The sequence below is a fragment of the Haliotis rubra genome, unplaced genomic scaffold (genome assembly GCF_003918875.1).
Source record: "Haliotis rubra isolate DU_JTF1 unplaced genomic scaffold, ASM391887v1 Scf1, whole genome shotgun sequence".
Lineage (NCBI taxonomy): Eukaryota > Metazoa > Mollusca > Gastropoda > Lepetellida > Haliotidae > Haliotis > Haliotis rubra.
In genome coordinates this window covers 10663955-10677915 of record NW_025764891.1, presented here as the reverse complement: position 1 = coordinate 10677915, position 13961 = coordinate 10663955, and the positions used below count along the sequence as shown (strand labels likewise).

The 13961-nt window shown below is 36.7% G+C and overlaps 1 protein-coding gene across 2 annotated transcripts in view; it reads left to right on the top strand.

The window, feature by feature from the left end:
* Positions 1 to 505: 505 nt before the first annotated feature.
* The window catches only part of LOC124284360 (circadian locomoter output cycles protein kaput-like), a 91634-nt gene continuing 78178 nt past the window's right edge, over positions 506 to 13961 (top strand). The window contains exons 1-2 of one of the 2 annotated variants that reach the window (XM_046720482.1): positions 506 to 1052; positions 10760 to 10917. In XM_046720482.1, coding sequence (XP_046576438.1) covers positions 925 to 1052; positions 10760 to 10917 — 286 coding nt within the window. In that variant the 5' untranslated portion in view covers positions 506 to 924. The remainder of the gene's footprint in view (positions 1053 to 10759; positions 10918 to 13961) is intronic. The other variant, XM_046720546.1, reaches the window with a different exon arrangement.

Sequence of the window (13961 nt, the reverse complement as noted above, 5' to 3'; positions counted from 1 at the left end):
TTAGACTGATAGCATGTCTTCGTCTCCCACTGATACGGAAACCGTTGGTACTCAGGCTATCGACCATTAATTTGGCCGACAGAATTATGTTTACAAGTTTCTCACAATCGTACCCATAATTCACCTCTAACACTAATTACTCGTAACGGTAGTATGGCAATGTTTAGTTCCACGCAAAACAAACCGACGTGTTTGTATCTCAAGTTCGAAATCCAAAAAAATAAATAAAATCAGGTTTTTTTCAAATATCTCTCAGTGTAATATTAGTGTTTATTTCAATCAGTAGGGACACTTTTATATAAGTAAAAATCAATTTCAGATAACAGAGATCGATAATTGAAACTGTTTTTGTGTTCTCCGCAAAAGAAATCAGTTTCAAACCTTAATAACCGATTATTGACCAGCTTTAATGACAGATCTCTCAGAATTATATATTCGATGTAAACCTTGGCCCATTAAAAATACAATACCTACTTTTATATTCAATGAGAGGCCTTTCAGTATCAGCGACGAGAAGCGCACAGCGCCCACACAATTAGGTCACCTCTTGGTTCAGTCAATTTCAAGGCCAATGTCAATGTTACGCGGAGAGGAGAGCTTGAAATGTAACACACGTTCCTGTCTGGTACGTGTTGTCCGCTCGGAACAAGCTCAAATCGTTGTCAGCTACGGATTCAAAATGTCTATGTTACCTGACGATCGTGTGGATTGAGATGTTTGCAAGAGATATCGGAGTGACCGTGACTGCCGGCGATTTCAACAGGTGGTTGGTGCCCCATCAGAGAGCGAATCTGTCTAAACCAGCTTGTCGACATCCGTTTTCGCGTCTACAGGCAGAGGTATTGAAGATTGAAGTTTTGACTGGAGTCAGATGAATGACTGTCAATTTTAATTATCAAGACAACGCAAGACGTCGCCACAGTCATGCAGATTGATACACAAGCCGGTGACTTACCTGTCGAGGTCAAAGGTCAGAGCATGGAAACTCGCTCATTCGAAAACCCTGACCGTACAAATGAAAATCAAGCACCGTGTACTGGTACACAAAGAAGGTAAGAAAACTCAGGGTATATAAATCAGTTTCCTTTCGCAGACACAGCCAAAGATGACAATATGCCTTCTACAAATTAAACTATGCATGCACATAAACACACACACATGCAGACAGATGCACACACATTGTTGTCGCTATAAGCTCCACAATCTTGGACAAACTGTTAAATCCCATGTCCCCTAATTCATGACATGTGTCCTAGCATATATTTCCTTCAAAATATTTTGATCAAAGATCAAATCATATTTGAGTATAGTTAAACTTACTGAATTTATTAATCTTTTAATGTCAAAGTGCTTGAAAATTACAGGCATCATGTTACAGATGAGTCCAATTGATATCAGTTACACAGTCTAGCACATAGCTATTAATAACATTGAATGTAGAAATAATTCATACGTGGCACTTCTGACATATCCGATAATCTTAGATGAGTACTTCATGTTGAGTGTCAGGTGAGAAGTGACTGGTTGTAATCAATTCTGCAATGTCTACATCTTGAACAAACTATGAATATTGACTGAAAAATGGAACATTTTAATATGTTTGACATCTCTCAGTGTGTGAGTGTGTGATGAATGTTATGTGTGGGTGTGTATGTTGAAATATACCGTATTCACCATAATAAACAATTTGGTTCTTCTGAAAACTACCAAATTGCAAATGTGTATTCAAAACCATACACAAGTTAAATTTGTTGTCAGATATTTAGTAGTAGTTTCAATTTCGATGAAAATGCAAATTTCAAACGGTTCCTTATTCCATGTTTAATCAATAGGACCAGCTGAAGAATCTTCACAATGCTCAACACATGCAAATGATGCTATTCTCCAATAAAAACCCCAACACAATTCACTTAAAGATGATTAAAGTACAACATCATTTAATATATATATTTCGCTAAATATAACATACAATAATTCATTATATACATAATCAATTATTCATAAGTAACTATAACAACCATCTCATTGTGTTTCAGATTTTTTTATATTGGTTTATATATATATATATATATATATATATATATATATACACACAAAAATTGAAGCTCACAATTCTTCAGTTCTATTCCCAATTATATGACTACCCGGTACATTCTATTTCATGAAACAGATAACTTTTGAACCAATATAAAAAAACTCTGAAACACAATGAGATGAGATGGTTGTTATAGTTACTTATGAATAATTGATAATGTATCTCATGAATTATTGTATATTATATTTAGCAAAATACAGTGCATAATTAATGCAGTGCTTAGTTAATAATGTCCAAAATATATTAGCATTATAAAAGGAATTAAAAATGCGTAAAATCAGGTACTTTATATATGTTTATGATTATAATGTTTATAGATTTATCATTATAATGTGTATTATTATGTAGGTCTATTAGCTTGACTCTTCTTGTCAGATTCCCTGAAATCCTGATTATTGGTTTGGGATCTGGGATCCTTGGTTTCACTATTGTGGTTGGAGTTTAAGACTTGAGGCTGACACATTGTAATACAGGTGAAGTATGTATAAACATGTGTATAATTACTGTAAAACACAAGTCAGTTACTTTAAATCATGTTATGCATCAAGACGTTTGGCTGATTTGTCGTTCATGACTGACCAATTTCCATCCTCTGTATCTTCTAGGCTAGGGGCAGGGGTAGCCTAGTGGTTAATGCGTTCGCTCTTCTTGCCGAAAAACACTCAGGTTCGATTCCCCACATGGGTACAATGAGTGAAGCCCATTTCCGGTGTTCCCCACATTAATATTGTTCGAATACCGACAAAAGTGGCGTAAAACGAAACTCACTCACTGTTCTGGGCTAGCATTTCATCAAATCTTCACTAACCAAGTATCCTTTCCCAAGATTCTAGTGATAGCAAATTGCCTGGTCTTGATTTTTAGTAGCCAACTGATTGGCTACTCTACTCAGTCCAATGGACCAATCAGAAAGAGAGCTACAAACAATTGTCAGTGTTGGCGTGTGATATTAACAAAATGACAACCAGTCTCCGTGATTACGATAGAGTTTGTGGGAAATTCAGCATTTTAAAAACTCACAAAAGAAATTCTGCTAGATTGAAAGGATGTCTTTGAGTCCATTAAGATCCAGACCCAATTCCTATTTCATTATCTTGATGTTTGGAGGCCAGTAAAATGTTCTTGAAAATGAAGGAGATTGATAATAAAACCTGGGTTTAGTTGAGATTTACCAAAAAGCAACATACTGAACCTCTAAACGGCCACATATAAGTATGCCATGGTCTTGCATATAACTTGGCCTTATTGATGGTTTGTCAGCCCCATATTAATGAGGGGAGGTTTGGTAGCCTTGTGGTTAAAGTGTTTGCTCTACATGACAAAGACCCAGGTTTGATTCTCCACACTGATACAATGTGAAGCTTTCCTCTCAACCATGATACCACTGATACAGTGTCTCGGCTCGATATAAGATACTTGATTTAACTTACACCAGGTGCATGTTGACATGGAAACCAATTAATTTATCAACTTAAAACTAAGGCTGCCCAGCATCACATAAATGAATGATATAGTACTGTCAAACAGAACTGGAACATGAGTTCATAATTATAAAGTACCCACAGTACGATCTCATCAAGCCCTGGAATGTATGGCAGATTACACATAACCCAGAGAGGATACGTAAGTCCCAAAACTTTCAAAGCTATATTTAAACTTACCAGATTTTTAAAACATAGTATTTTTGTTCCTTTAAAGTTTGGCTTAATATTTCCTACAATTGCCAGTAGGTGAGGGGATGGTGTAAATCCAGCTAGGGTCCATGCAGGTAGCAAAGGTACTGTAAGTCCCCATGGTCCCTAGTATGGTGATCTATCTACCTTCAGTTGTTGGCGATCTATAGCCTGTTTCTATATTGTATCGTCCTCTATAGTTAAAGTACTTTAGATTTCATTACTAGTTTTAAATATATATCTGTGATAGTCCAGTTGGTTTTACTGTCCTTTGTCGACAGATATTTTAAATTGATTACCTTGTTTTCATCGCTATATGGCTGTAATATTGCCGATGCGATGTAAAATTTTAATTCACTCACAACCGAGAGATTAGTGATACAGTACAGTAAATATACTTTCAGTGAGTGAGTGAGTGAGTGACTGTGAGTGAGTTTTTTTAATGCTGCTTTTAGCAGTATTCCAGCAAAGTCAATGCTGGACACCAGAAATTGGCGTCACACACTGTACCCATGTCGGGAATCAAACCTGAATGTTCGATGTGACGAGTGAACACTAGGCTACCCCACTGTCCCATATATACTTTCAAGGTACTTAGTTTGTTCAAAGATCCATTTTAGGTTCGGACAAGTTAGGGTTAGTAGGACACAAGTTTAAGTAATTTTTTTCAGGTACTTTGGTTTCATTTTGCAATAATAGATTGCCCTAGTGCACTAGACCTAATTCAAGGTCTGACTATCCAGGTAGTGTTTAACTCACTCTGTCAGAATGAAAACAGGTTTTGAATTTATTCTTTCAAGGTGATGTTTTTTTTTTGTATATTTACAGCATCTTTGTTAAACATTTGCACCTGCTGTACTGATATATTGCATTGTCAGTCTTTCCCTTTTTCTTCCCTGTGAAGATCTGGGTTAAGATTAATCTTCAGCAACCCATGCTTGTCGTAAGAGGCGACTAACAGGATCAGGTAGTCAGGCTTGCTGACTTTAATAGTAGATACATATGTATCCCAATTGTGTAAAGTGGTGCTCATGCTGTTGATCACCAGGGGCGGATACAGCTTTTTGAGGAAGGGGGGTGCACACTTAATTTTCACCCGAGTTTCAATGGTCATTTAATAAACTTTTAGGGCAAAGGGGTTGGGGGGGTCTGTGTGCCTGGATCAGCCTATGATCACTGGATTGTCTGGTCCAGACTCCATTAATTACAGTCGCTGCTGCCATATAGCTGAAATATTGCTGAGTGTCTTCAAACAAAAAACAAAACAAACCCTTTCTTGTTTCTAGATTTAATGAAATGTTGGGCCATGGTAGACTTGAGTGAGATAATGAGGTAGTAATAAAGACCTTGAAATATCTGTGAACCATGTCTTCATTGAATGTAAACAATGAGAACTGACATCATTCATGTAACCAAGGGGCGATGGGGAAGCCTAGTGGTTAAAGCGTTTGCTTGTCACGCCGAAGACCTATATTCAGTTCCCCACATGGGTACAATGTGTGAAGCCCATTTCTGGTGTCCCCTGCCGTGATATTGCTTGAATATTGCTAAAAGCGGCGTAAAACAATGCTCACTCACTTATGTAACCAAGTTGTCTTTGAAACAAACATGTTCACAATGAATCAAGCCGTGAACCCAACACAGAATTGATTGTTTGACCAGTTTACATCCTTATAAGTTGATGAACAAATACATCGTGAAGGTTTCTCCTGAAAGCTGCAAATACATTACACAGTTTCATGGCTGGTTCACAGAAACTTTGTATTTGTCCAATCTGTGTGTATTTGTCCAATCTTGAGCCATTACCCGTTTTAGCTCACCTTACTGAAAGTTGCCTGTTTGTCTGTTGTGACTCATCCATCTGAGAAACTTCCAAACCTGTGAAGCTGATGCTTGTTTCTACCAGTTATGACATTTGACTGTCACTGTAGCCATCTTGAAGAAAGACATTTTTGGTCAAAATTCATTTATGTTTGTTCAAAATATAACACAATTTGGGAGATGTGTAGTTGATATTGGATTTGAATGCATATGTGCTAGTTTTCGTAATGATTAATATGTTGACCTTTACTTGACCTTCACCTTTGACTATGTGTCATATTCTGCCAAATTTAATTTTGGTTCATTAAACTTCTCCTACTTTAAAATTGCAATACTGACAGAGCTCAGAACTTTGGCTTGTTTTCCCTGACATCATTTTTGTTCACGTGACTAGATTGTATAGAGTTAGACTTTGATCCTCAGTGTTTATATCTGATCGCTGAGTCATTCAGTCTACCTGCACTGTGATTGTCCCTCACAGTAGTGTGTCAAGTTCGCCCCTTGCTTCGTGCAAGTTTACGTTATTGAATTTTTTGTACAAGTAACGTTATTTCACTCCATTGACAGTGGCCATTACCTGTACTTCTGCTTATTGACACTATAAATCTGTGTCTGAACAAAGAAGTGAAAGCCCTTAGTTTTCTTTTGGGAGAATTTGGTTTTCATCTATCAAATATTCTTGGATTAATAATGTTTAATTTTTATTGAACAAAATTTGGAGCATATAATAAACAGAATATTTCATGTGCTTAGTGAAATATGATGTATCTGTTGTCCTGTGACGTGTCATATTTCATTAGACACAAGAAATATTCTCCATCACATTATAACTCTTATTATTCTGAAGTTACTCCCCACCACGATATTACTGGAATGTTGCTAAAAGCGGCGTAAAACCACAATCACTCACTCTGAAGTTACTAAAACACCTCCTTAAATTTCACCATTATTTTACTTCAGCAGAAAGAAACCAAAAACACATATATTGGTCTCTCAAAACCTGTCACTAGTCTGCAGTAAATGTCAGTTTCAATTTCAAACTTGCATGGGGCAGTGTGGTAGCTTAGTTGTTAAAGTGTTCGTTCGTCATGCTGAAGACCCAGGTTCAAATCCCCACATGGGTACAATCTGTGAAGCCCATTAATGGTATCCCCCGCCATGATATTGCTGGAATATTGCTAAATACGGCGTAAAACTCAACTCATTCACTGTGCAGAGGTGACTTTCACTGTTAGAACAAAAAGAAAGATGTTTTTTATCTTTAATGTTCAGTTTATGGCTTTGAATGCAATGTTAAATAATTCTGACAAAAAGGAAGTTGAAAGTATCTGCACTTGTACCCAAATGGCCTGTGAAGAGCACTTAGTTTTGAGTTCTGTCAAATATCAAATGATCAAGTTTCTAATTACATCTATATCCATGCATACTGTCCTGTCTGATGTAAAAGTCTGACTCTCTTAAACAACATTGTGTAAATGTAAGATAATTATCATGATTTTTATCAGGATAATGACTATGAATGTTTGTTCATATTTCACCCAGATTTTAAGTTATGCCAAATATATGCAGTATGTATATATTGTGTATATTTATTGAGGATATTTGATATGTAACTCGATAAATGTTTCATATTGAGGGGGTGGTTGGGTAGCCTTGTGGTTAAAGCATTCGTTCATCACGCCAAAGACTTGGGTTTGATTCCCCACATGGGTACAACGTGTGAAGCCTACTTTTGGTGTCCCCTGTCGTGATATTGCTGGAATGTTGCTTTAAGTGGCATAAAACAAACTCACTCACTCACTCACTCACATTCATTTCATATTGAACACATACCCATACCGAAGGTTATATAGAATGATTTATATTTCAGTATAAATTTAATGTATCTTCTTAATACAATGTATGTTGCACAATATTTTGTAAATGAAATATGAAATGATAACGTATCTCAACCTGATTGTTTGCATACAACTGGATTTAATGTGATGAAATTTTTTCTAGAGTTTCAACTTTTACAATAAATCCAAGCATATCAGTTGATGGAAATGGAATCATGAATAGGAAATACATATATCAACATGGGAAGAGAATATATTGTAGTCCTGTAACTAGATAGGTCTGTCAGAAAGCAGAAATCTTTCTCATTAATAATGTAATTGTCTTTGTTTGTTCAACATTATCTTTTTCTCCTGGGTATTTGATGTCTATGAGGGGCGGTGGTGCATTCCAGTGGTTAAGTGTTCGCTCATCACACCGAAGTCCTGTGTTTGATTCCCCACATGGTCAAAATGTGTGAAGCCCATTTCTCGTGTCCTCCACTGTGATATTGCTGGAATATTGCTAAAAGCGGCATATAACTAACTCACTCACTCTCTCACTCACTGTGGTGTCCTCCGCTGTGATATTGCTGGAATATTGCTAAAAGCAGCGTATAACTAACTAACTCACTCACTCACTCACTGTGGTGTCCTCTGCTGTGATATTGCTGGAATATTACTAAAAGCGGCGTATAACTAACTCACTCACTCTCTCACTCACTGTGGTGTCCTCTGCTGTGATATTGCTGGAATATTGCTAAAAGCAGCGTATAACTAACTCACTCACTCACTCACTGTGGTGTCCTCCGCTGTGATATTGCTGGAATATTGCTAAAAGCGGCGTATAACTAACTCACTCACTCTCTCACTCACTGTGGTGTCCTCTGCTGTGATATTGCTGGAATATTGCTAAAAGCAGCGATAACTAACTAACTCACTCACTCACTCACTGTGGTGTCCTCCGCTGTGATATTGCTGGAATATTACTAAAAGCGGCGTATAACTAACTCACTCACTCTCTCACTCACTGTGGTGTCCTCTGCTGTGATATTGCTGGAATATTGCTAAAAGCAGCGTATAACTAACTCACTCACTCACTGTGGTGTCCTCCGCTGTGATATTGCTGGAATATTGCTAAAAGCGGCGTATAACTTACTCACTCTCTCTCACTCACTGTGGTGTCCTCTGCTGTGATATTGCTGGAATATTGCTAAAAGCAGCGTATAACTAACTCACTCACTCTCTCACTCACTGTGGTGTCCTCCGCTGTGATATTGCTGGAATATTACTAAAAGCGGCGTATAACTAACTCACTCACTCTCTCACTCACTGTGGTGTCCTCTGCTGTGATATTGCTGGAATATTGCTAAAAGCAGCGTATAACTAACTCACTCACTCACTCACTGTGGTGTCCTCCGCTGTGATATTGCTGGAATATTGCTAAAAGCGGCGTATAACTAACTCACTCACTCTCTCACTCACTGTGGTGTCCTCTGCTGTGATATTGCTGGAATATTACTAAAAGCGGCGTATAACTAACTCACTCACTCACTCACTGTGGTGTCCTCTGCTGTGATATTGCTGGAATATTGCTAAAAGCGGCGTATAACTAACTCACTATTGACATCTATGGCCTTGTCACTGAAGGCGTTTCTCACTCACTTGGTCCAATGTGTTTCTGATTTTTTTATGAAATTGTTCAAAATTGAATTTCACATTTATGTTTTTCTGTTTTCATTTTTTTTAAATGTGCCAAATATCAATAATTTTGTTATGCCAAAAACCAAATGTATGATGACTCTTCAAAAGTATTATGTTTAGATAGTAATATGTTATACTTAATTAGGAATAAATATGCCAATATCAGTTATATATAAATACAAAATACCAAATACATGTATATGAATGAAGCTTCCCAAATGTGCTTCCATTAGCTTGGCTATTGTGTTTGCAGCCAGCAGACATGGGTTCAATTACTTTGAAATGTAATTAATTAAATTACAATTACTTTGATTTTCCTCAATTACAATTACAAATACAATTACACCTTAAATTAAAATGTAATTAATTAAATTACAATTACATTACCAATGTAATTAATTACAATTACAAATTACTTTGTTAAAAACACAAAACAAAAACAAAACAAATATATTTCTGTATTCCTTTAATCAACAAGATGTTGGTAAACAGTGGTCACTAAATCCAGTTCATATTTTTGTCATCAAAAAGTGAAATGCAAAGTTAGATTATATCTACAATGTACACTATTTGATCAAATTTGTATTTTGCATATTTCTATGGGCTTATTATCAAATACACACCTCTATCATCTCTTGTTGCAAAAAACACTTTGTCCACCACTGTTACCTTAGGTGTACTGTATCATGACATCATTACAGGCCTACATTACAATGTATAATCAGCTGGTCTCTCTAACTGACATAATCCAGATTAACATACTAGAGGATTTGTCAGCTTGGATTTATGGCTTATTACCTTTCATGATTATAAAAATAAGACTACAGTTCAGTAAGATTTTGAATATCATATCCTATGAGAAATAAACAAAGAGGCCATTTTGATAGGAACTTGACTAATAGTACTGTTAATCCCCCATTTCCTCAAATACCAACCTACATTCAGTCATGCGTTACTGATTCCCTTTGTTTCACAAATGTGCAGATAGTGATAGTTACAAAGGCTTAGATATTCAAATCTCTTTCAAAACTTAACACCTGCTAGAGTATATACCGACAACAAGCATCTTATTGAAAAACACTCCTTTGTCCTCCTTATTGAAATACATATAATTGCAAGGGTTGCCTGATGACCACCAAAATAAAAAAGTGAGATGTAATTTGATGTAATTGAAAAATTAATTACAATTAATTACATTGAGATTTTAATTAATTAAATTACAATTACAAATTACATTTTAAACATTCAATTACAAATTACATGCAATTACATAGATTTTTGTAATTAATTACATTCAATTACAATTACAAATTACAATTACCCCATGTCTGGCAGCCAGTAGGTTGAATAAAGCCATGAAATGAATTTGGAAAATACACTGTTTCCATGGTAACAAAACTGTATTATCACCTTCCGTTCCTATCAGTATGAGCAAAACCATTTTAGATATATAAACTGAGAGTGTGAATGGCATGACAAGTGTCAGAGTAGGTTTGTAAAATGGTGGCAGCTGCCAGCATTATGTAGTATTTATGGCCTATTTGCTGGGTTTTTTAAACTTTAAAATGCAGGCTAGTCCACTCACTCACTCACACACGGTTGATGTTATCCCATTCCCTGCTGTGTTATCTGTTATTGTTGTTATTCTACAGGCTGTCACGAAATAAATGTGAAAAGATGCGTCGAGATAGACTTCAAGCCTACGTACAACAGCTGGCCTGTAAAGTACCCCTGGTGGCAATGTACGACAAAAAACTTGACAAGTGCAATATTCTGCGTCTCACTGTTGCATATCTTAGAATGCACATAGGTAAGTTGTCTTGTCAGTTTGTCTGTACATCATCTGCTGTTCCTTATCTATGCTAAACATTTTCTTCTTATGAATCAGGGTTAGCATAGGTCTTCAGTAACCCATGCTTGCCATAAGAGGTGACTAACGGGATTGGGTGGTCAGGTTCGCTGACTTGGTTGACACATATCATCGTATTCCAAGTGCATAGATCAATGCTCATGATGTTGATCACTGGATTGTCTGGCCCAGACTCGATTATTTACAGACCCCCGCAATACAGCTGGAATAACAAACGATCATAGATTCAAATTGCTATTACTGGTTTGTATTACAAGGGGGTAAGCGCAGTAGTTGGAACAGTGAATCAAGCATGTGTCGTACGTGATGAGCGTTAACTTAGACCAACCCTACTTGTTCTCGGTGTTTCATTGAATGTGCATACCCCCTTGTAATACAAACCAATAACAGCGATTTGAAACTATGATTGTTTGTTAAACAACTTTTATCTTAAGTTGAATAAAATTCTAAGATTTAAATGTTTAATTGGTACGATAAAATTATGAGGATTCACAATCTTAATTTCACTTTATTCCATTTACTTTTTTGTTTAAAGTGAAATTCATCGGTACGTTTTCACTGCAAACAGACTATAGCTGCCATGTTGTGTCAAATCGAGACACACTCATTCACTCACTCACTCATTGTGAAGATGTTGGTTAGATTTGGCCCTCAGGAACCCATCCTTATCATAAGATTCAACCAACTAATCATGACATACAGGATTGGGTTGTCAAGCTCGTTAACTTGGTTAATTTTGAAATTGTGAAGTAGTCTTTAAATCAATTTAACTGGGTTGTTGTCTTCAGATTAATTTATGATGCACATTGAGTGTTTTGGAAACAATTTTTGAATAATGTAGATGAAGAAAGATCAAAGCGACCTAGTGTTATTTAGGAGTGTGCCATTGTTGGAGTATTTTTTTCATCAAAAGGGCATACATTTATACGGTGGTGAGGACAATTAAGATGAGAAGGCTTTTTATTATTTCACATCAGAATGAAAATTCAGCATAACGAGGAGATTATATACAACTTCTTTATTATCAATATGAGCAATGTTTCGGTGTAGCTGATAACACTGTTATCAAGCAAGTGATGTACAATACTGCAGGCAAGGCTACATATACCTATATAGATGATATTATATGAGTGCCCATGTCATACTATGTTTACGACACGAGTACCTAAGTGTTGGTATTTCCCACGCGAGAGCGAGGGATATACCGATATTTAGGCACGAGTGTTGTAAATAGTATGATATGGGCACTCATATAATATTCTATTTATTACCGAAGTCGTCAAATGGAGGAAAATAAACCCAAATCTTCTTTCAAACAAATGCTGGCTACCCGCCGTCGCCTCATGTAGAATGCAACGTCACAGAAGAAACGTGACACCATAGCCTTGTTCATGATGTCACGTCACCATGACAAAGTGATATTTTGCCCTAGGACATCGTATGAAAAATATGAACCCTGATATATTCGCCCTCGTAGGTAATAAAATAATATAATAACAGAGCTCCAGATGAGGGCCGTATCGGCGTATTTACGGATAAAAAATATGCACGATACGGTAGGAAATGAATTAGAAAACGTAGCAGATATGCACCACAGCAATGGTGTACGGTCTTAGAATCATTTACAGAAGTACTTATCTGAAAAGTATTGTTTTATTGTTTATTGACCTGTTTACACGAGACTAGCAATTTTGTGGTGCACATATGAAATGAAGATCACATACTCCATTAAATTCCATAAATGTACTCTTAAGTTTTTCCAATACTCCTGTATTAAAAAAATAAGGAGTACGTACTCCTGATGTTGAAAAATTATCTGGAGCCCTGTAATAATAATTCATTTATATAGCACCTAGTATCGATCTGACTAGTTGCTCACTGGCCGCTGTAATCAGAATCTGACTATGAAATAGTGAAGTCTCAACAGTAAGTTGATGGATGTTTACACAATTAATAAGGATGAAGTACAAGGTTCAGGAGGGTGTTTACACAAGAAAGCAATTGTTACATAAGCAGAATTAATTATGGAGGGATTAATGGGGGGAAGCCAGTGATTTGATAGGCAGGAGAATAACAGGATTAAGCTTAGTGATTAGTTGTGGCAGGCAGTGGGGATGTAATATCCTTGGTCTCTGTTTGTGCCGATCGGAGTCTCTTGATGTGAATGGCTTCTGATCTTGTAGTGGGGTGATTACTGGATAGTACATTGATGCTGTTCTAAAGGATGTTGTGGTCTGGGTGAGCTTGGGTGTGGTCAGAGATGGTGGCTTTGGAGTCTTGAGGTTTCACCGATGTACGAGTCACCACAGTCACACTTTATGTGGTAAACTGTGCCTGAAGGGTGTTCTTTTGTAGTGGGGGTTGGTCTGCCATAGGCTTGGAGAATGTTCTGTATAGTTTTGCCTCTCTGGAACACAACATCGATATCAGTGTTGGCTTGGTGTTTTAAGAGTTGGCTGCATGATTTGGTGGCTGGCTGAATTGGTATTGTCACTGGTAAAGCGAACAGTTTTACCATAACGTCGACCCCTAGGGTGAGGGTAAAAATCCTTTGATGTGATATGTTGTTTTAGCGTTGTTGTTTCTAGGGATTAAAGTCTGGGTGTCTCCAAAAGTTGAACTCAGGTGCGAAAAGTGTTCACCAATTTAAGTATGAGATTTGTTCACCTACTGGAATATTATTATTTAGTGAGTTCACTCAATGCCACTAATTAATCCAATCATATCACTGACACCAATGCCTTCCTTTTACAATGAGGAACTGTTTAAATGTTATAATTCCATTTACAATTTAATGCTTTACTGTTCATAAATGACTAAATGTTGAATCCGCTTTTTTGTTGTTCCTCTTTTCTGTATAACCCATGTAACTGTAACAACATTTGAATCCCAGTAACCAGTCAGTGGTGCTTGGAGACAGTCGGCTCCTCCCTTGCCATTTTGTTTTGACACACTTTAGAAGATCAACGTTTCAGTAATGAACC